At 46.1% G+C, this 20,938-nt stretch overlaps 2 protein-coding genes across 4 annotated transcripts; one reads left to right on the top strand and one right to left on the bottom strand.

The window, feature by feature from the left end:
• Positions 1-813: 813 nt before the first annotated feature.
• On the bottom strand, positions 814-5,887 carry LOC146591747 (zona pellucida sperm-binding protein 4-like). The gene is made up of 12 exons (XM_085312168.1): positions 5,689-5,887; positions 5,224-5,345; positions 5,041-5,143; positions 4,290-4,445; positions 3,751-3,938; positions 3,496-3,593; positions 3,008-3,138; positions 2,631-2,820; positions 2,410-2,557; positions 1,588-1,666; positions 1,088-1,204; positions 814-956 (listed from the first exon to the last, which is right to left on the bottom strand). Exons 1-12 carry the CDS (start codon positions 5,885-5,887, stop codon positions 814-816), a joined length of 1,674 nt encoding a protein of 557 aa, XP_085168294.1.
• Positions 5,888-11,727: 5,840 nt separating this feature from the next.
• LOC146591746 (cytochrome P450 2C19-like) lies at positions 11,728-17,721 on the top strand. 3 transcript variants are annotated; one of them, XM_085312230.1, is made up of 9 exons: positions 11,728-11,925; positions 12,271-12,433; positions 12,904-13,053; positions 13,374-13,534; positions 13,925-14,101; positions 14,643-14,778; positions 15,225-15,412; positions 16,686-16,827; positions 17,540-17,721. In XM_085312230.1, the coding sequence occupies exons 1-9, from the start codon at positions 11,746-11,748 to the stop codon at positions 17,719-17,721; spliced, it is 1,479 nt and encodes a 492-aa protein (XP_085168356.1). In that variant the 5' UTR covers positions 11,728-11,745. The 3 variants fall into 3 exon arrangements, with proteins under 3 accessions (XP_085168356.1, XP_085168354.1, XP_085168355.1); XM_085312228.1 differs by having other exon boundaries at positions 14,637-14,778; XM_085312229.1 differs by having other exon boundaries at positions 13,374-13,543; positions 13,934-14,101; positions 14,637-14,778.
• The last annotated feature ends 3,217 nt before the right edge of the window (positions 17,722-20,938 follow it).

Genomic DNA, 20,938 nt, shown 5'->3' with positions numbered 1-20,938 from the left:
GCCAGTAGTGGTATCAAACATGCTCCAGTTTGAGAGCTCTGGACTATTTCTAACTGTCTGCTCATGAACTCATTCTGCTGAGCACAAAGGCTCACAGTTGGTCTGTTAACCCAGGTTGAGTCTGAGGTTTAGATCACCTAAGCTTTTTGATTCTCTTTATTTCTTTGTCAGATGGGCATGTTTCCCTTTTCTCTACCTCAAGAAGTTTCTCACTTGCCCTGAGGAATGCAAGGTAGGAGAAGCAGGTTCACATACAACATCACTAGGTAGACTCGGCTGCAGAGTGCTTTGCTATCCCTACCACCAAGTCCTGCCACAAGAGCACAGCCTCAGCTTATCTGGGGAAACCCTGGGACATTTGTGACTCTCCACCTCAGCAAGTTCCCCACTGCACTATGCAGTCCAGAGACCAGCTCTGCATGTTCCAGATATGATTGATCAGACTGAAAATGTAGTTTAAAAACTAATCAAATTTAGTCAGCATTTAAAATGGGTCGAGGTATATGCTTTTGAAGGCTGGCTTAGTCACTCAGGCACTACCCAGCATCACTCCTATCTCTTTTCCAGCAGCCCAGGCTACAACAGAGGTTCCCCCATGAGAGCAGCAGACAACACTAACCCCAGAGCAGAACAGCCAGAAAATAAGACCAAGAGACAGCATCTGGAAACCCCTTCTCAACTCTCAGGATTATTTTGCCTTGCAACCACAGACAAGGGCCTACAGCCAGAGCCCTGAAACACACTCCTGTTGCACTGAGGTGCTCTGGGTGAGGTAGAAGGACCACCACAGACAAGGTAGGTTTAGGAGTTACTTTATTGCAGTACATTGACTTCATGTGTTACAGGTGTTTTCCTTTGCCACAGCACAGTAGCTACAAGCACCACACATAGAACTGCCCCAGTTGCCACTGCAGCAAAACCCAGAGCCCAAGAGGCTGCAGCATGCACAGCAGCTCCTGTGGGAGGGAAAGGCCTTAGTTACAACCCCCTGGCCTGAGGTACAGGAACATCCTATGTTCCCTCTTTCCATAGAGAAGACTTCTACAGAACCCTTTCCCCAGTCTAGGCACAGTAGGCCTACACTTACCACGGCCATCCATAGCAGTTTCCTGTCTCAGCTGATCCTGGAGGAGAATCAGAGGGCCTTTGCTGGTGACGTAAGAGATGCCCTCCTGAAGGTGATATTCAGTACTCCTTTTACTCCCTACAGAACAGGGGGAATTTTAGGTAAGGCAACTTATGGTCCTGAGTACTATGTTAGGCAGAGACCCTTGTCAACACCTGCTCTGGCATAGGGAGCAAGTACTTTGTTCCCATCACATTGCCTGCCACATTTTGTCCAACTCAGCTTTAGACAGCCAAAACTTCCAAGCAGGTAAAAACAGGATTAAGAGCTTATGAAGGCTTCTGCTTCCTTGACATGATGGCAAGGACCCTTCCTCAGTAGAGAGGAGGGGAGAGTGTCCCTATAGAGCACTACCAGCTGAATTAGTCAGTAGGATCTTGTCCTCAACCCCGACCTCCCTAGTTGGGAGTTAGACTCTTGTTGTCCCATTAGGTAGAAGTTAGCAAGGATAGGGCACCTACTGGCTCCAGCAGGACAGATTGTGGTGCAGGATTCCTGTATCAACTGGTGACACATCAAGGCACTGCAGTGTAGATATACCTAAAAGAAGGGGCCATGGCCTTGAATCAGATGTCTGTGGACAGGTGATATGTTAATCTCAAAAATGAAAGGGTAGTAAAATTGCTGTGAATTGCTTCAACAACAGGCTTTAGCCTGGAAACCCTGTTACCTCTACCACACAGACTTCAAATGCAGTCAGCTCTGGAATTACAGCTGGGACACCTGGGATTAGCATAGCTGTCCCAACACCACTATACTGTGACCACTGCCTAGGCAGAGCTGGAACCAGCTTTGAGTACTGACCCCAGCAGCACTGAGCAACCAAGGCAGGCATGGTGAACTTCATATGACTCTTGCTCAGAAGTTCCCACAAATTCAGAGCTCAGAGGCTTCCCAGGTTCCAAGAGCTGCTTCAAAATAGCTTTAGCCAAGAAATTGCTTAGAGAATATGCTTAGCGTGGCTAGACCGTGTATCCTAAACCAGTTCAACAGAACAGCTTAGGCAGGCAGTAAGCTAGCACTTGTTCAGTCAGAGCTACTGTTTCAGTAGTTTCATTTTCTGCTACACTCCTCACTCGGAGGAGATGAACGCAGTAGTGGTAAGATGCCTCTTTAGAGAGGCTTTTACACTAACCTCCACCCTTTCCAATTCAAGGGAAGATCTTCCCAGCCTTTGGGAGGCCCAAAAAGGCTAAGAGTGAGCAATAAGAACTACTTTCTACTTATGAGACATCTGTTGTTTGATTTCAGCAACACACTAGGCTGCCAGAACAGGATCTTACCAGCCCAGAGAGCATCTGTTGGGAAGCAGAGTCCACAAATGCAAATGTGTAGAGGATGAAACGCTGGTAATGAGAGGGGAACTGCAGTCCTGAGGCAGTATTAAGAGGCACCAGCTGTGTCTGGTAGTTGTCCCCTTTATAGGGGCACCTGAGAAGAAGAGACCAGCAGTGAAGAGGTGTCAGGCACTCCACCAACCCAAAGCTACCTACAAATCACTCACCCATCCACCAAGATGGGCCACTGTGGCTGTTGATGGGGGTGAACACTTGGAGTGGCCCAGCAGTGGTGCAAGACAAGAACCAGGTCTGGGTCCATCCTATGGAGGATCTGCACCTCTGCATAGATGGGGTCTCTCAGAGCTTTCACCACAGGGTAATCACTATCAGTATAGTAGGATCTATAGCTTTCATCTAAATTAGAAGAAATACGTAAGTCATTTTTAATTCAGAAATAGCAGTTAGAAACAACCATGCCAGCAAGTCCCCGATGTGGCAGGTGAGAAGTGCCAGGATTTGCCCATCAGGACTCCATTATTACTAGATGAAGAGACCAGAGCTCTGCCCAAAGAGCTAGTAGAAAGTCCTGGAGCCCTCCTACCTGAGGCAATGCGCATCTCCAAGGATAGAGGACCAGACTGGGACACAGCAGGGAGTGGTGGCAGAGTGAAGACCTGAACACTCAAGGGGAGAAAGTTCCCACTAGTGGAGTAACTACAGCGTACATGCAACCTGGCAAGACAGGAGAAGCCCAAGTTGGGCAGATGAGCCAAGGTCACAGACATCCCTTACCCGCCCCCCCCCCCCCCCCCACCTCCCTCAGCATCACAACTCATGATCCTCTTGATTAGTTGTATTGCCACAGCATTTCCAACATATGCTTTTAACTACTTGAACTTCTCTGGAGTGCAGACTTGACTCTGCAAAGCATAACTGATCATCAGCAGCTTTATTCCCACTAGCTGGAGATATACCAGTCCCTAGCCTATTCCAGTACCTCTGCTGCAAATTCAGAAATAGTGACAAGCAGGAATTCTCTAGAGATGCTGGACAGAGTGGCACCTGGCAATACCAGCCCCAGAATGTTACCTGAAAGTGCTGTCCCTAGTGATGGAGCCAAGGTTCCCAGTCTTCACATCTCTTGATGCCACCAACTCATTCTCATATATGCCCTGATCTCCAGCTACCTGCAATGATAAACACGACATTGAGTAAAGTCAGGCTAGAGAACAGTGTTTGGCCTCTGGAGGTTAAGCTGCAGCACTAAATAGCCAAAGCAACTACAGGCTGTTCCAGGTCTGCAGGCTCCTGCTAGTCTAGCTTAGTGACCATTGCAGCTCTTACCTGAAAAGTAGTGCCACAGGCTGAGAGCGGGAATCGGTAGACAACAAACACATTGTTCCTCACTACAGGAATGCAGCCAGCACTGTGCCCACTGGCCAGATGTACAGACTCCAGAATAATGGGTGGCAGAGTTACATCCCGAGAGACTGCAATGGAAAACTGGCCATCTGGTGTGCAATGAGCTGTGACTGGAGCAAAAATAGAGAATTCAGTCTTAAACTCAGGGAAAGCACTACAGGAAAGACAAAGGCAACAAGTTCTGCATGCCCAGGACCCCCAGAGCATGTGCTATGCATGGCATGATATAAGTGCCACCAGCTCTGACTCACATCCAATAAAAACACTGTTGATTCCATCCATAAACAAAGGTCTATTGCAATAGAAGTTAGGAGGCAGGACATTTCAATGGGGCAGAGTGTTCTCTACAGCCTAAACTATTTGCATGACTGGTACACATCAGCCCTGCTCCATCAGGCAGTAAGAGCATCCCAGAGGAACTAATGGCTGGGATACATGAGGACAGTTATTGAAACACTTACCTGTATTACCATAGTAACAAGGCTTCACCCTATCTCTAGGATCATAGCAACAGCCTCTCTCTTCACACTCTCCCCAGCTTATAGGCATGGAGGCACAGGGCAGCCGGTATTGACTGTTAACAGCAGAACAGACACTACTGCTTGGAGCATCCAGGGCTGGAAGAGATCACAGGAGTTTAGAGGAAGAGCACAGGAGTAGGAGAAGAAAAATACAGGGGACACCGGGTTATAAAGCAACCTGATGACTCTGCATACAAAGTAAGGGAAGATTCATACACTCAGGTGAGGGGGTCAGACTCATGGCACAGAGCTAACCTGGAAGCCTACTGAAGGGCTACAGACTGGAGCATCATCTCATCAGAAGTGACCTGCATTTTCTTGGAAGAGAGACTTACTCTATAGTCATGTGCAGGAGACATAGCTGCAAGGGTTCAGCCAAGAGAAGGTTCTTGATTAATTGTGGTAGCAGGGAAATGGACATTCTACCACCTACAGCCTATGGCTCAATCTATGACTTAGACTTTCGTGGTCAGAATATGGCCAGGAGATATACACTTGCTCAGCCTGCAAGATAAGCACAAGTCCCCAGCAAGCTAGTGGTTCCTATGTCTGAATACTTCTGAGGATTTTTCTGGGCAGTACTAGGTCCCCTTTTCTTCCAGCTTCCTCACTGTCTGTCTAGGAACAGTTACCCAAAGGGAAGGGCATTCACAGCCACAGCGAGGTATCTAAAGAGATATCAGAGCCTTACCAGGAAGGTCCACAGGGCACCTGAGCAGCTTCTCTTCATGGAGAACCTTTTGTCCAGCAGCATCTGTCCCTTCAACCCCGATCAGCGTGAAGTAATTACCTTCCTGGGGGAGAACCACACAGGTCAGGGCAGTCAGAACAGCAGCAGTTTTGCAGCCCCAGCAGGGCCCCTAAGCTTACTTACCCATTCAAAGACATAGCAACCAGTGTAGGAGATAGACACTTTCCTGGAGCCATCTGGAGTCCCAGATACCCAGAGACCACAACTGGAGTCATTCTGCACAGCATGTGCCTTTCCCTCTGTATCTAGGGGTAGAAGAGACAGCAGGAAGGGCCTAAACATCCCACAGAGGACAGGGACAGCTACAGCCCCACCTTTCTGTAGAACATAGGGTCCCAGCTAGTACTAGGGTCTGTGCCAGCAGAGAGCTATAAAGGAACAAAGCTTTCAAGACCATCTAGATGCAGATGCAGCACTCCACCAAAATGCTTGACTTCTGGGTCATATAGCCAGCCCTCAGCTACACAAGCACAGAAGCTGGTAGACAGCACTTCCCTGCAAGGCCAGCCCCTTTCTTCACATTTCAGCTATACCTGGCACTGTGCAACTATACAGCAATAAAAGTGTCTTGACATTATCCTCACTTACCCCAAGCAGTCAGTACAACAGAAGCATTTTTCTTCCATCCTGGGGGCAGGGTGAGCTGCAGATTTCCTTGACCACAGGCCAGCATCATAGGATCAGCAAAAAAGCCACCCTGAACCTCCATACCCAATGCAAGGATGCCAAGCAACCCCCAGAAGAATACAGCACTAAACAAGATCCCAGCCTGCCCTACTGTACCCATCCTGCTCTTCTGCCAAGAACCACAAAGCAGCTGTTCTTAGCCTAGCCCTTTTAAACTGTGGGGCCACCTGGCATCGGAGAGAGCCAAGGCAGAAAATTCTAACGTGGCCAGGTGGATTCAGTCCAGCATTTTAACACCTCCATTGCTTTCACCTGGGCCTAGACTCACCACAGTCGTCTTGTGTCAGGAGGATGAAAGAAAACCACAGGCAGGAGCTGAGCTTATGTCAAGAGATGGGTCCATATTCATACCACAGAGATGAGAGGAGCTCATTTGTGCAATTTATTCTGGAGCTGTAGAAGGGACTTCAAGCCTTTTCTCTGACTCAGAGTTCTCCTCATCTATGGCCCATCCAGCAGATCCAGCTGCTTTTTTCCTGTGCATCCTGCTGACTGCTGTGACTGCTCATGGGGTGGCATGAGTACAAAAAGCTGTGTGTCTGTGTAAGATGTGGTGAGAGGAGAAGGGAAGGACAAAAGCACAAAAGGGGATGCACTCCCCTCTGAAAGATACACTACATGTTCTTTTTCTCTTTTTAAAAGTGCCACTGCTTCAAATGCTGGACAGGGTGCTGTCACATAGCCACAGCCACCTCCACACCCACATGTAAAGTAGGTGGCTCAGGGTACTTTGCACATGTAAAAGGAAGTGATTCCTCTTAAACACTTCTGCTGTGGACTACAAGCCTATTTGCAGTAAAGGTGGTGTGGGGATAGCCTCAGGGGCACTGGTTCTCAACTTTTTCAGGCCTGGCTGCTAGGGATATGATCATATGCTCTGTGGGACTCCATTCTCCAAAAGTTTTTTGGGGTGTTTGGTGTTTGAGCAGAGCTCATGAAGCAATATGCTTTCCCCACTCCCTGCCTGGGCACCAGGTAGCTGTGGTGGAGCAGCTGTGGGGGAAAACATTTGGACTTTGGCAGGGACAGTTCACTTCTGCAGAAACTGAGAGCTGTGCCAAGAAAGACTGCGCAAATCTCACAGTCACTATGAGACACTAAACTCTTCCTTTGACTCACTGCTACCTGTTGTTTATTGGGTAAAGAAAAACAAACAAGTTCTTTGGAGTCTTTTTCAGAGAGAGAATTTTCATTATACTTTAACCTAGTGACATTTTGCTTACACTGATAGGAAAAATGTCTATATTTGAAGCAACACTGGGAGCAGTGTAGATTCATCACAGTAATACCTGTACTGACAAGTGTTTGGTGTAAGTGCTCTTTCTTCTCTACACACACACAGTTGACAGCTATGTTGGATGACGTGGAGATGGGAGGCAAGTGAAATGAGCCTGAAATTCATGAAGCTGAAATACTTTGTTTGGAAGAAGCTGTTGTCAGAGGCAGTGGAAAGCAGCTTGGTTAAGAAGAAACATGCAGATCTCTCTTTCTTACAAATCTTTTCCTTGTCCATTTGTTAGTTATCGCACTTTATAATAATGACTGAATTGTAAGCACTAATTTAACTAGCATGCAAATAGTACACATACGAGGTGAAGACAGGTAAGCAAATATCTGTGTAGGCCACTAATCTGAAGCTGACCAAGGCTACAACAAGCTAAAATAATCCTGAGATGTCTTATCAGGAAAATCATCTCCTCCTAACAATTTTCTTTCAAAGCAATGAAAAGGTGCAACAGAATATTCCATAGTATTCATCACCATGGAGCCTGTGCCCAAGAGAGCCTTTGGGAACTCTCCCATTGCAGCTGAAAGCGAGGTGCACATTGCTGTCATATTTCCACGGTTTGAGATACCAAGCCCTGGAGATGATAATCTCGTTCTTCCCTCTGAATGAAAGAGTCTTCCTGCAATCTCTTTGAAGACCAGAGCCAAGGTCGCCCTCACAGTAAAGAAGGTAAAGAAGTGGGGTTTTTTGTTTGTTTGGTTGGTTGTTTTTTTTTTTACCTGAAATATTAGAAAGCACCCTGTGCAGTTCAATCTACGGAGAGCATATAGCTGGGGCACTATCAGATTGTTGGTTTATATCTTAGTACCTTGCAGAGTTGTCTTGTGCTTGTGTCTCTGACCCAGCCTGGCAAATGACACCTGTGAGCCTGGGCGACTGGAGTCATAGACATATTAGCAGTATAGGCATTATTCTGAGCTGTAGAAAACTCTCTGGAGACCTGCGGAAAGAAAGGAGGGATTAAAAAATATCTAGTACCAAGTGCCAAGAAGAAGAGCAGAAAAGGCCCTGTGCATTGTGGTACTGCCTCTAGGGAGATTCCTGAACACCTGGCTTATGTGGTAAAGTGTGCAAAATGCCTGCACACAGAGGTGTACTTCAGCCAACACATTTACCCCGAGAGGCTGAACAGCATTTGTGGACAGAAGGCATACCCACACCAATTGTCCATCAGAAGAGGGCTGCTGGCTGCACAGTCAGGTGGGAGCAGCATTTGGCAGCCACTTTCTGAGTCAAAATCTCAAAAGAAAAGAAGGGAACAGCAAGCCTGCAGGTATTGCTACATGATGATGACAAATGTTTTGAAGTTTGACATCTATTTTGGAAAAAAGAGGCAAAGCAGATACTATATTATTTTTCTCAGACTAAACAACTTGCTAGTCTTTTTTTTTCAAATATCCCTAATACCTGCCTCTGATGAACTTAAAACAAAGTTCCTTGGGAAGATGGATAAAGGGGCTTTGAATCCAGCTTTCCTAGGCCTTCACATGGACAGATAGGACAGAGCAGTCCTTCCTACTTTGGGCTTCTGCAAACAGAAATGAGTACTCAGAAAGCCATTGCACACTATCATGAGGTGAAAACAGCCACAGGTTCCCAGTCTGACTCACTAGTCACATGATATTTCCTGCCTGTTAAATACCCTGTGAATCTGCTAGAGTGGTGGGAATATTTGTCCAGGTAAAAATGAGAAATCTTGAAAGGGTTCCTTGTCCCAGGACTTTTGCCAAAAGTAAGGTACAAACTGTGAGGCAGAGCTGTGAAGTGATCCCTTATCTCTATACACAAGGGTACTTTACAGGGAGAGAGGTCAAGTCATGAACTGGAGGTAGAGATTTCATTTAACAATGCAAATTCCCATGAACTCCACCTTCCCTGTCTAGAAATGTCCAGCAGATCAGCAACTAGAATGAACTTGCTGATTCACCAAAGTACCAGCCTACAGATCTTTAATAAGTAATGAAACGATGTTAAACCAACCAAAAGCAAAGATAACAAACACAGAATACAAACAGTAGGCATCAACAGCATAAGATGCATAAGAACTTATGCACATCAGCTTCCAGCAGTACCTTTGGCTTCTTCAGTCCTCGCAACTACAAGGACTAGGCCTCAGGCTGCACTAACGTCTACTCAGCCCCTCACAAATTCAGCTTTGTCTGGGTGGGAAGTCATTCCCCAGAGACCCTTTCAAACTCTTGATTTTTCTCTTCTCTGCTTCTCTCACTCTTTCACTCCTACAGAGGAGCTTGGAGAGCTCAGTCCCACCATCTAGTTGTCATTTTATATTCTTCTCTCTCCCGTCATACTAATTCTTCACAAAATCACAGAATCACAGAATGGTTGAGGTTGGAAGGGACCTTAAGAGATCATCTAGCCCAATCCCAGTCCCAATCCCATTTCTAGCCCAATAGAGGGTCACCTGCAGCAGGTTGCCCAGGATCCTGTCCAGATGGTTTTTGAATATCTCCAAGGAGACTCCACTACCTCTCTGGGCAACTTGTTTCAGTCACCCTCACAGTAAAGATGTTTTTCCATATGTTCCTTTTCACAGTAAAGAAGGGAACTTCTTGTATTTCAATTTGTGCCGTTGCATCTTGTTCTGTCACTGGGAATGACTGAGAAGAGCCTGGCCCCATCCTCTTGACACTCTCCCTTATGATATTTATACACATTGATAAGATCTCCCCTCAGTCTTTTCTTCTCCAGGCTGAACAGGCTCAGCTCTCTCAGTCTTTCCTCACATGAGAGATGCTCCAGTCCCTTAATCGTCTTAGTAGCCTTATGCTGGACTCGCTCCAGTAGCTCCATATCTCTCTTGTACTAGGGAGCCCAGAACCGGATGCAGTACTCCAATTGTGGCCTCACCAGGGCTGAGTAGAGCAGCAGAATCACCTTCCTCGACTTGCTGGCAATGCTCTGCCTAACACAGCCCGGGATACCCTTGGCTTTCTTTGCCACGATGGTACATTGTTGGCCCATGCTCAATTTGTTGTCCACCAGCATTCCCAAGTGCTTCTCTGCAGAGCTGCTCTCTAGCAGGTCAGCCTCCAGGCTGTACTGGTGCATGGGGTTGTTCCTCCCTAGCTGCAGGATTCTGCACTTCCTTTTATTGAAGGACCTCCAGCCTGTTGAGGTCCATGTGAACGGCAGCACAGCCCTCTGGTGCATCACCCACTCCTCCCAATTTTGTATCATCAGCAAATTTGCTGAGGGTGCACTCTTGTCCCTTCATCCAGGTTACTGATGAATAAATTGAACAGGATTGGACAGATTGCTGGGGTACACTGCTGGCTACAGGCCTCTAACCAGACTGTTCTGCTGATCACAACCTTCTGAGCCCTGCCCTTCAGCCAGTTTTCAATCCACCTCAATGTCTGCTCATCTAGCCTGTACTTCCCCAGCTTGCATATGAGGATTTTATGGGAGACAATGACAAAAGTCTTATTGAAATCAAGGTAGACAACATCCACTGCTCTCCCCTTATCTACCTGCCAGTCATTTCATCATGGAAGGCTATCAGGTTGCTGAAGCATGACTTCCCATTTGAGAATCCATGCTGACTACTCTTGATTACCTTCTTATCCTTCATATGCTTAGAAATTGTATCTAATCTTACCTGTTACATTACTTTTCCAGGGATTGAAGTGAGGCTGATTGGTGTGTAGTTCCCTGGGGTTTCCTTCTTGCCATTTTTGAAGACTGGAGTGACATTTTCTTTCTTCTAATCCTCAGGTACCTCTCCTGATTTCCATAAGCTTTCAAAGATGATTAAAAGTGGACTTGCAATGATATCTGCCAGCTCCTTCAGCACTCGTGAGTGTATCCTATCAGGACCTATGGACCTGTGTATGTCCAGTTTGCTTAAGTGATCCCTAACCCAATACTCCACCACCAAGAGAAAGTCTTCTTTACTCCAAACTCTGTTCCTTGTACCTATCTATTACATGTGAGTAATGACATGTATGGAGACCCTTCTGTCCTCATTAGGTGGATATTTAATACTTTCCTCTCTTGTGAGGTCACACATCCCTAGGGACAGAGACTGAGGCAATTGCTGTGCACGCAGGACAAGATACTAACGTGTTCAGGCCATTGCAAATGGTGTGAACATCAGTAATAGTGTCAGAAGGACTTCAGGAACAAGCAAGGATGGCTCACTCTACTGAGAATATTATTTACTATTGATCATATCAGTTATCAGTGGGGTAAGTGGTCTTTGATTATTCCTGAAGTCCTTCTAAACAATCAAGAATGGCTCACCCCTCTGAAAACTGGTATGATCAATATTGAAGAACAGAAAATTCAAATGGCACTGAAGTACGTGGAAGATATTTCAACATTACTGAATTTATTGAGAGCCCTTGGTAACGGCAATGCTGACCTCAAACTATGAACACTTTAAATATGGCCCTTCTATTTTTTTTATATTTTATGAAGCCACTATGAAGTTCTCAAACTCTGTTGACCTCTGCTTGATAGGTTTAATGATCAATAAACACTGAGAGAAGTTCAGTCCTAGTTTCATAACACAGAGCAAAGCTAGCAAATGATTGACTCAGAAAGTTGACTAACTCAGCCTGGTGTTGTGTTAACACAGAATTCTTCAGTATATAAGCTCTGCAGCCAAACTCATTCCTGAGCCTCAGAAACCCTCCTCCACCCGGCAAATGGAGCTCCTGGGAGCAACAAGTGCTGTCCTCCTGGTTTGCATTATTTGCCTGCTTTCCTTCACAGCATGGAGAAAGAGGTTTGGAAAGGGGAAGATGCCTCCTGGACCAATTCCCCTTCCCATTCTAGGGAACATGCTACAGGTGAAACCAAAGGACCTGGCCAAAACCCTCCAAAAGGTAAGGCTTCTTTCTTTTGCTCTCTCACTTTTTTTTTTGTAGGCAGGAAACATGTGAGCCTAGTGCACTGGGAGAACCGATGGCCATAGCCTGATGATTGCCAACTCCAGAGGGGGAGAAAAGCTCTGGGTATCTCAGCTGCCACCTCATATTGCTGTGACCCTTGTTTTTGAGTGTCTGATGACTGCAAAACCTTTCCATACCCATATTTGTCATGGGAGGGCCAGATCTTGATATTCCTGATCTCTGAGAACACATTGCCTGCAGAGGGATACAACAGGAAAGCCACTTTCACTCCTTTTGCCCACCTGCTCCACGGCCATGTTCTCTTTTGTATTTTGACAGCTCACTGAAAAGTACGGGCCAATGTTCACGGTGTACCTGGGCTCAGAACCCGTGGTGGTGCTGCAGGGACATGATGTGGTGAAAGAAGCCTTGATTGATCATGCGGACGAATTTGCTGCCAGAGGACACATGCCTATAGGAGAGAGGGCTAACAATGGATTAGGTATATTTACTGGCCAAGTTCCTTTTGAGGAGAAAAGAAGGGCTGAGGACAAGACAAGCAGAGAGAGGCTGGAGTGAACTGTGCACAAGGGGAGGCTGAGGAAACTGGCTGGGTCTTGGCTGGAGAAGGAAAGGCAGAGTGAGGTGTTATTGCTAGCTTCCACTACTTAGGGAGGTAACAGAGAAACAGAGGCAGACTCCTTTCAGCGAAGCACAGTGAAGGGGCAAGGCAACAACCACAGGCTGCAGCAAGGGAAAGTCTGTATGGTTACAAGGCGATGTGATGGAAAAGGTCAAAAACAAGAGACTGAGCTACATGACCTCCAGAGGTCTCCTCCACACTGAAGTACTCTATAATGCTACTCTATAGGCACTCTTCTGAAAGATAGGATTCACTGTCACTGTGAACCTCAGTTCATCTCATGTCCAGCACACTCAGCCAGGCTTTTCCTCTTCTTTCTTCTTCTGCAGGCATTATTTTCAGCAACAACGAGGGGTGGTTACAAGTTCGTCGATTTGCTCTCAGCACTCTACGCAACTTTGGGATGGGTAAGAGGAGCATTGAGGAGAGGATCCAAGAGGAAGCTGAGTACTTGCTGGAAGAGATCACCAAAACAAAGAGTATGGTTTATTCTTAATATAGCTTATGTTTGCTAAGATGGACTGCATTAAGTGAGCATTGCTGGTGCACAGTCAAATCCAGGAATAAGGTTTCTTGTGTTCTTAGCTTGGAAATCAGGTTCCCATGCATTTGGTCCATGTAAGAAGGCCCCTCATTGTAAAGCAACAAATAATTCCATGATTATTATTACTATTTTCAGAGGACCTTCTGTGTCACTTAGACTGTGATCTGATATTTCTGCTAACCCCCAGAGCTCAGGTTATCCACAGAAGCCATATGTTTTGCTTTTTTACTTTTTGTAACTTTTGTGAACTCGCAGGAATGCCATTTGACCCGACCTACATGCTGAGCTGTTCTGTCTCCAATGTTATATGTTCTGTCATCTTTGGGAACCGATACGACTATAAAGACAAGAAGTTCCTGGCCCTGATGAACAACATGAACAACATCTTTAAGTTGATGAACTCCTACTGGGGACAGGTATGTTCAGCAGCCATTTCACAGTGATGATACACTTCCAGGGGAACAGGAGGCTTTCTTTCCCAATGAAGTCCTAGTTCATTCTTGAAACAAGGACCCAACAGTGCACACACCTTCTTCGCTGAACTGCACAGGAAGGAATTCACTCTAGAGCAAGAAGAGTACTCACCAACCAAGCTGGCTTTGCCAGCTAGGTGCAGCCTACCTCTACTCTTGACCACCCTTTTTCTCCTTTTCTGAGATTCCTACTACTACTAAACAAGCCCCAATCTTTCTGTCAGTCTGCCCAGGCCTCACTACCCCTCTGACTGGCTCAGCTGAGAGGGTTATGGCCTTTTGCTAATTCCAAATGACAGAGAAACACACTGTGGGCCTTCCTGGTCTTTTCAGCTCTACCAGATGTACCCAAAGATCATGGATCACTTGCCTGGGCCTCACAACAAAATATTCACAGAAATTGATTCTCTAAAAGCCTTTGTGTCAGAGGAGGTGAAGACGCACCAAGCTTCCCTAGATCCCAGCTCCCCTCGGGATTTCATTGACTGCTTCCTCAACAAAATGCAAGAGGTAAGGAGACAGCATGCAGACCCATCTGATCCCCAAGCACACCTACACTGACCCTCTTTCCTCTCCCAAGTCACATAGACATTAGACTGACCTCTTCCCTGTACTAGGCCCTGAAAGCTGGTCTGTAGAATGGGAAAACACCAACATCATCCCAGATGTCACCGCTGTTAGAGCACAGAGCTCTGAGTCTCCCCACTCACTGGCCACTACCTGCAGCTCCTTAGACATCAAACTCCACATCTGCTTTCACTAAAGCACAGAGACATTTGCAGTTTGGTCTTGCAGTTCTTTGGCTGGAAAGCAGTTGGCACATTTGGGCGAGTGGGTAGCTAGCTGTCATATGGTGCACAGCTTGAAAAAAAGGCTGCTCTGGGGGTCTAGGCTACTACAGAGATAGCGTAGTGATGTTCCAGCTGACTGCTGCACTTCAATAGAGAAGCACAACAGTTCCAGATCAAAAAGTAAGCCAGAACTGATACAAGAAAGAGCCATGTTTCTCAGCTCAGTCAGAGAAACAGCCCAACCTTTTTCCTAGGAGAAGGATCGTACCAATTCCCATTTCCACTTGAAGAACTTGATAACCAGCACCTTTGATTTGTTCATTGCTGGAACTGAGACAACTAGCACCACCGTAAGATACGGACTTCTGCTTCTTCTCAAACATCCAAAAATACAAGGTATCAGTCTCTGACTTGCTCCGCTTGAGCCATTCTTCTGACCTGGGCTCAGGTCTAATACTACTTTCTTCTCCAAACTTTTCTCCTCCCTATCTCATTCTCTGCCCAAACAGGGAAAGTCCTTGCACTCTCATTCCCCAGGGTGGGTCTTTGTGGACCTCTCAGCTTCCCTGGCATCAAAAGCAGCAGCAACCCTGGATAGCCTGAAACTTGGCTCTGTTCACATCTTTATCTTCCAGTACTACTATTTACCTGAGTCACTAGGAGGGCACACTTTGCAATGGGCCATAGTGCAGTTGCCTTGTGGGCAACACCAAAACCAGTATTAGCGCTCTTGGGGCTGTGATGTCCTAGTAAAGTGGTTGGGATCTGGACAGCTTGGGGCAATCTCTTTGGGTAAGCTTGGTTTTATTCACCCACCTTATAGTCTGTGCCTTTCATGACAGAGAAAGTTCAGGAAGAGATTGACCGGGTGGTGGGACGATCACGAAGACCCTGTGTGGCCGACCGGATGCAGATGCCCTACACAGATGCTGTGGTCCACGAAATCCAGCGCTTCATCTCCCTCATCCCCTTGAGTCTTCCTCATGCTGTGACCAAAGATATCCACCTCAAGGAGTATGTAATTCCTAAGGTTAGTTGATATGCTCCCTTGGGTTCCACAAGGTGGCAGCACACGCTCACTCTCAGGCTGTTAGTTCTGAGTCAGGAGAGAGAAATAACATGGCCTGATCTTGCCCTCACTCGGACCTTCACGAAGGTCTTACCCTAGGGCTCATGCAGCTGGCATGAAATTCCTTGTTGCCTGGATGATCTTGTAGAAACGCCTTTCATTAGCTATAGAACAGAACTAGGACCTTTTGGACTGCTCTTCTGTTAAGCTTGATGAGGAGCTAAAGGTTGCAGCACCATCTCCGCCCAACACCTTTGCTCATTTACTCTACAGATTGGCCTACCAGTGGAAAGATGGCAGCTTCATAATAAACCCAGAGCTGTGTTTCTTCACACAACATGCAGCCAAGTCACAGAACTGCTTGCCACCATCCACTACAGCCTGAGCAAATCCTTGGAAGCAAAATCTGTCAGTAGTTATTAAGCACAGACAGAAACATTCAGAGAGTCCCTGAGCCACAAAGTGCTAGAAAATAGGTTTGCATTCAAGAGAAAGAGTAAAACCTGTTTGCACTACTCTTACCCACATCTTGAAGTAGTCACTGCTGGCTTCTGCCAGAGGCAGGCTAATGGACTACCGAAACACATGGCCTCACCCGGCCCACTACAGTAGAACTCACGTTACATCTTTTGGGTGACTGTGTACAGCAGGTGAAGAGCATCACACACACTGAAAGGTGCTTTGATTTTCAGCTATCTGTGTAAAACGAAAAAGTAGGACTCGGGAAACTACTCAGCTTTTAGCAGAGGGCTCTGTGTGACAGTTCTGAAAGACTTACCCAACCCTGCCTTCTGTTCCTGTTCAGGAAGGAGGAAGGAAGAGGATCATGGCAGGAGAAATTTATTAGGAAAGAGGAAGACCTTCACTTCCACAACTGTATGGGCTTTTGCTTTTGGGGGCTGACAGAAAAGAAGGAACATAATCATCTACAAGCTCATTATAGTGAAACAGAGAGAGGAAGAATTAGGTGAGGTGGCCCAAAAGGTCAAGACCTAGGAGAGGATACAAGGGATGAAACAGAGAGGGAATTTTCAGGAAAAGTAGTCAAAACAGCTGTCTTTTTGCTGAGAGATCTATTAGGCCATCCCTAAATCTGCCCCAGGAGGTGCCTGAAGAGAAATTGAATGTATCGATAGCAATGTGCTGGAAATTTCATCCTTAACTTGGCAGGCAGTCAGATTACAAGACATAACTCACCTCCTCTTTATGTTCTGCTCTTCTTGTGCTACTGCAGGGCACCACAGTCTTTCCCATTCTCAGTTCTGTTCTCCATGACAATAAAGAGTTTGCAAACCCAGAAGAGTTTAACCCTGGACATTTCTTGAATGAGAATGGCACCTTTAGGAAGAGCGAGTTCTTCATGCCATTCTCAGCAGGTAAAATGTGCTTCCTCTTCTGATTCCTCTCTCACAAGCTGCCAACCTCCTCCTCTGGGAACCAGCCTGCCTTTCCTCACACGCATACACTTCTTGCTTTCTCTTAGCGTGGTCCCTCCAGAGTTTCCTCAAGACTCAAAGCCCTCTGGATAACTTCCAGCTGCTCTCTTCCCCAGGTGCATCTCCCATCTTGTAGAGGGCCTAGTAGCTTCTTAAACCTTGCCCTGGAAGCTCCTGATATAATGACATGAATGGTACCCATTCCCACTTTTTTAAAAAATTGTGTGCTACAAAACCACTAACCTCTTTCTTGATTAATCATTCTTTTTATGGTAACTCGACTTTTCCCCAGTTCATCTTAAAATACTTCTCAGGCTATATGCGATCACTCACTTACCCTCTCCAACCCTCTGTTTTCTCATCTGTTCTTTATGTCACCTTTCCCCCTCTCATCCTGCCTCCTATAACATCTCCTCTGTGCTCAAGGCTTCTCCTGCCCAGGTTCTTTCACACATCCCCCAAACCTACCAACTGGGGTCTACTCTTTCTCCAACAAACTGTTCCCTTGCAAAACTTTCTCTGTAATCCTGACACAGCCACATCACTGCCATGGCTGTATCTGATAAACAATGCTGTGTAACACATCTAAATAGTACAAGCTTCAATCCACTCTGCAACATTTGTTCAGCAATATTTGTTGTTTTACTTCCAGGGAAGCGAATATGTGTTGGAGAGGGCCTAGCACGCACAGAGATATTCTTACTCATCACCATCATCTTGCAGAACTTTACCTTGAAGCCTGTTGTCGATCCCCAGGAACTCAGCATAACCCCGATACTGAGTGGAACAGGAAACGTACCTCCTGTTTACCAGCTCTGTGCTATCCCTCGCTGAAGGACTCAAAATCTCTCTCCACTGTGTCTTGAGCTTGGCTATTCCCTTGCATATCCTTTACTAAAACCAATGGCAGGAACTTTAGCACACCTTTCTAAAGCCTCTAGAATGGCCAAAAGGTCTCTAGAAAATATCAGATAGTTCAAATACAAGTGCATGTACAGAATATAAACATGCTTTCAAAGACTCCTAGCATTACTTTGTTGCATCACAGGGAGGCTCCGGGCAACTTTAGAGCCTATTGCAATGATGCACTGTCCACTTGCTCACTGAACATAGCAGTGGCCACACCGAATAGCTAGTTTGTTCAAGAATGCAGCTTCCATTGCTGGCCATGACCTGCTTCTCCTGCAATGTGTCCAACGAAGAGCAGTGGCAGAGAGCCCTGTGGACAGACAGCTCCAGATGTTTTGGGTACATTAATGACCAAATAAAAGAAAATTCTCCATGACAGGATTCAGGCTGGTACTTTATTTGGGTTGGGGGGGGGTGTGGCTGCACCTACTGCTCCACTGTAGAGTGAGCCCATAGCTCCTGAGGCCAGAGCAACCCCGCAATGTGCTGCAGGAAGGACTGTCACTCCCTTGGCAAGGACCCTGCCTGGTTCAGCCACTGTGTCTACTGCTGCTGCCAGTAAGCAGCCCCCAGCCTAGTGCAGGGCACTACATTCAGGAAGGCTAATGGTGTGCAAGGAGAAGGCTCTCCTGAGGTAAACTACCCTAGGGGCTTTTGGCAGCCTTGACTGCCATCTTTGTGGCTAGGAGCATTTTGGGGCTGCGACTGCTGTTTTTGCTGCCAGATGAAGAATGGCTGCAGGCTCCTCTCCTGGAGGAGAGCATTTCTTCCCAGCTTGGTAGGTGGAGTTCTGGTTCCTTTCAACGTTGCCTGTCTCAGTGGGACCTCAGGCTGCTTTTGGGGGCTGCCCTTATTTCTTGGGTGCTCTCTACCCCTAGCCTTTCCACAAATCCTGAGCACGTCCTACCGCTTCTCTCTGTCCTCCTTTGTGCCTTCTGCTCTCACTGAAGCATTTGCCAAAACAATCCTGCTTGTCACAGTGGCCACTCAGCACCTCCATATGAATCAATGTGTGTGCTGGGACATGAAACCTTCAGCAGTCTGTCGCTGCAGTGACTTGAGGCGGTCTCCTTAGAACAAGTCAACATTTATTCATCTCCTGGAGAACAGTGCACTCCTTCCCAAATGCACATCAGTTCCCTCTCATCTTATTGAGCCATCTACCTTGAGCTTTGGTCAGTTCAGGCTCTCACCTGATGTCCCAAAGGAATGCCTTCCTGAGACTGCAGAGGTAATTTCTCTGGATAGTGTCTCCACCAAAATCAAAAGAGGGTACTCCTACCCCACCTCATGGCTGAGATAGCTTTTACAGAGCACAGAATGAAGAACAGCATAAGTAAGAAACCTTTGTGGATAAAGAACAAGAGATGAGGACTAAGAAAAATTGACATCACTATGGTTAATAAGGCCAGAAGGTGGAGTTTTATTCCTCCTCCATTTTCCCTGGGCGTATCAGTTCATCTCAGTTGTGATCTAGCCTCCATCTGTCAATGAAAACAAGAAGTAGGCAGAAACAGTATCTCTGACTACTTTTTTTCTAACATTAGTTTCACTGCAAAGATTTGCCTGTTCTTTATTAGTTTGAATTAACCTAAATTTACTAGGACAGCAAAACCATCTCTCTGAGTTTGGGTACTCCTGGGGAGTTTCTTTTTTGCTTGTGTATCTCAAAGGCACCAGCTCAAACAAGTTCCTTGCCCATCCAAAGTCTCTGTCCTGTCCTCTGTAGAAACACATGTATTACAAGAAGAAAACTCTCTTGTCCATGAAATGCAGCCACATGACCCTTGGTGACAAAGAAAATCATTCTGCCTACTGTTTCTGTTCCCAGTCACTATTTGGTGCTTTTCTTTGAGTTATGGGGCAGACAATTTTCGTAAAAGGATTCCACTACAGGTGGTTCTCCTCTAGACTTATTCATCCTTGTGAATTTCACTTGTGTTTTGGTGTCTGTTTTGAGATATTTTACTTGATCTTCATTTACATAGATATTTGTTGTCCCCTCCATCATGGTCATGTAAAAGTCCTAGAAGCAAAACATCATTTAGATGATGAACTAGGCTGATTGTCACAAGGTACTCTGGCTGCAAGAATTCCCTCTCTCTTTGCAAACATTTTGCAGTATTTTGAAGAAAATAACAAATTTGCTCACATAGCAGGTGCATCCCTCCTTCTCCCTCCACTTTTGCCCTGCAGGATGCAGGTCTAACGTCTGTGTACTCTGAAACAACGGTAATCCATTGTTGGCCCCTCATCTGGGACTGTGATCAAAAGGTAGACATACAGTTAGAGACAGTTGTGATGTAGGCACCACAGGCAAGTGTGGGCTCTCTATTGCGAGCTCAGGGCTACCCTTAAATCCAGGCCTGTGTTTAGTAACTTACTCAGCAGCATATGTGCTACATTAAAGATCAGTTAATAGATGACTTACTTCTGAAGGTCTGGGAGGGGGTAATTTATATTCATGTTCTTCTGGCACATTAGGACCTAGGGTTGTCTGAAGTAAACAAAACAGTGGTACATAGCACATATTACAATCTACCCATAGCTGCATAAGAAGCACAGAGCAGTGCGAAAACGTGCTGTTATTAAACAGCTTCAGAGCTGAGGACACCCACAAGGTACAAATAACCACACAAGCTGTGATATCCAACATACTCTAAGCCAGATCCCAAAATGTTTTTTCATTTGGCACAGTCCCAGAGGTCACTTGATGCCTGCCCAAGGGAATGGTCTTGCAGAAGCTAAAACTCAGTGCCTGAAAGTCACCTTTACTAGAACAACCAAAATCATCTGCTCCTTTAACAGAACAGAAAACCTTTACTTGTACATTTACACTCAGAAAAAAAATCGTGATGTTAACACGCAACAGTCAAGTGGAAATTATCTCCCTCAGTGTGATTACAGGTCTGCTTTTGAGGTAAGAAAATAAAGACTCATACAAATACTAGAGGTGGTTAAAAACATCTGTAAAGCGACAGGGAGGGAGAGGACTGTTTTGGGTAGAACCATTCACTTTTGCTGCTGTGGCACTTCACTTTTTTTCCCCCCCATGGGCAGGTTGACTTGCTCTTCAGTGATGTGAGTGCTTTTTCATCCCAGAGGAAGGAAGTGAGGATAAATAAATAAATGATAAATAAAT

Source organism: Rhea americana, unplaced genomic scaffold, assembly GCF_003343005.1.
Source record: "Rhea americana isolate MKP2758 unplaced genomic scaffold, rheAme1 scaffold_36, whole genome shotgun sequence".
NCBI lineage: Eukaryota > Metazoa > Chordata > Aves > Rheiformes > Rheidae > Rhea > Rhea americana.
The sequence above is the reverse complement of the archived record's forward strand: the minus strand, read 5'-3'. Positions and strand labels throughout refer to the sequence as shown.

Coding starts and splice junctions, on each gene's coding strand:
- LOC146591746 (XM_085312228.1), top strand. CDS start 11,746: ATGGAGCTCCTGGGAGCAACAAGTGCTGTCCTCCTGGTTTGCATTATT. Junction 13,054..13,373: donor AGAGATCACCAAAACAAAGA/GTATGGTTTATT, acceptor GTGAACTCGCAG/GAATGCCATTTGACCCGACC. Junction 14,779..15,224: donor CAAACATCCAAAAATACAAG/GTATCAGTCTCT, acceptor CTTTCATGACAG/AGAAAGTTCAGGAAGAGATT.
- LOC146591747 (XM_085312168.1), bottom strand. CDS start 5,887: ATGGGTACAGTAGGGCAGGCTGGGATCTTGTTTAGTGCTGTATTCTTC. Junction 5,346..5,688: donor TGTTGTACTGACTGCTTGGG/GTAAGTGAGGAT, acceptor TTCTACCCCTAG/ATACAGAGGGAAAGGCACAT. Junction 957..1,087: donor AACTGCTATGGATGGCCGTG/GTAAGTGTAGGC, acceptor TCCCTCCCACAG/GAGCTGCTGTGCATGCTGCA.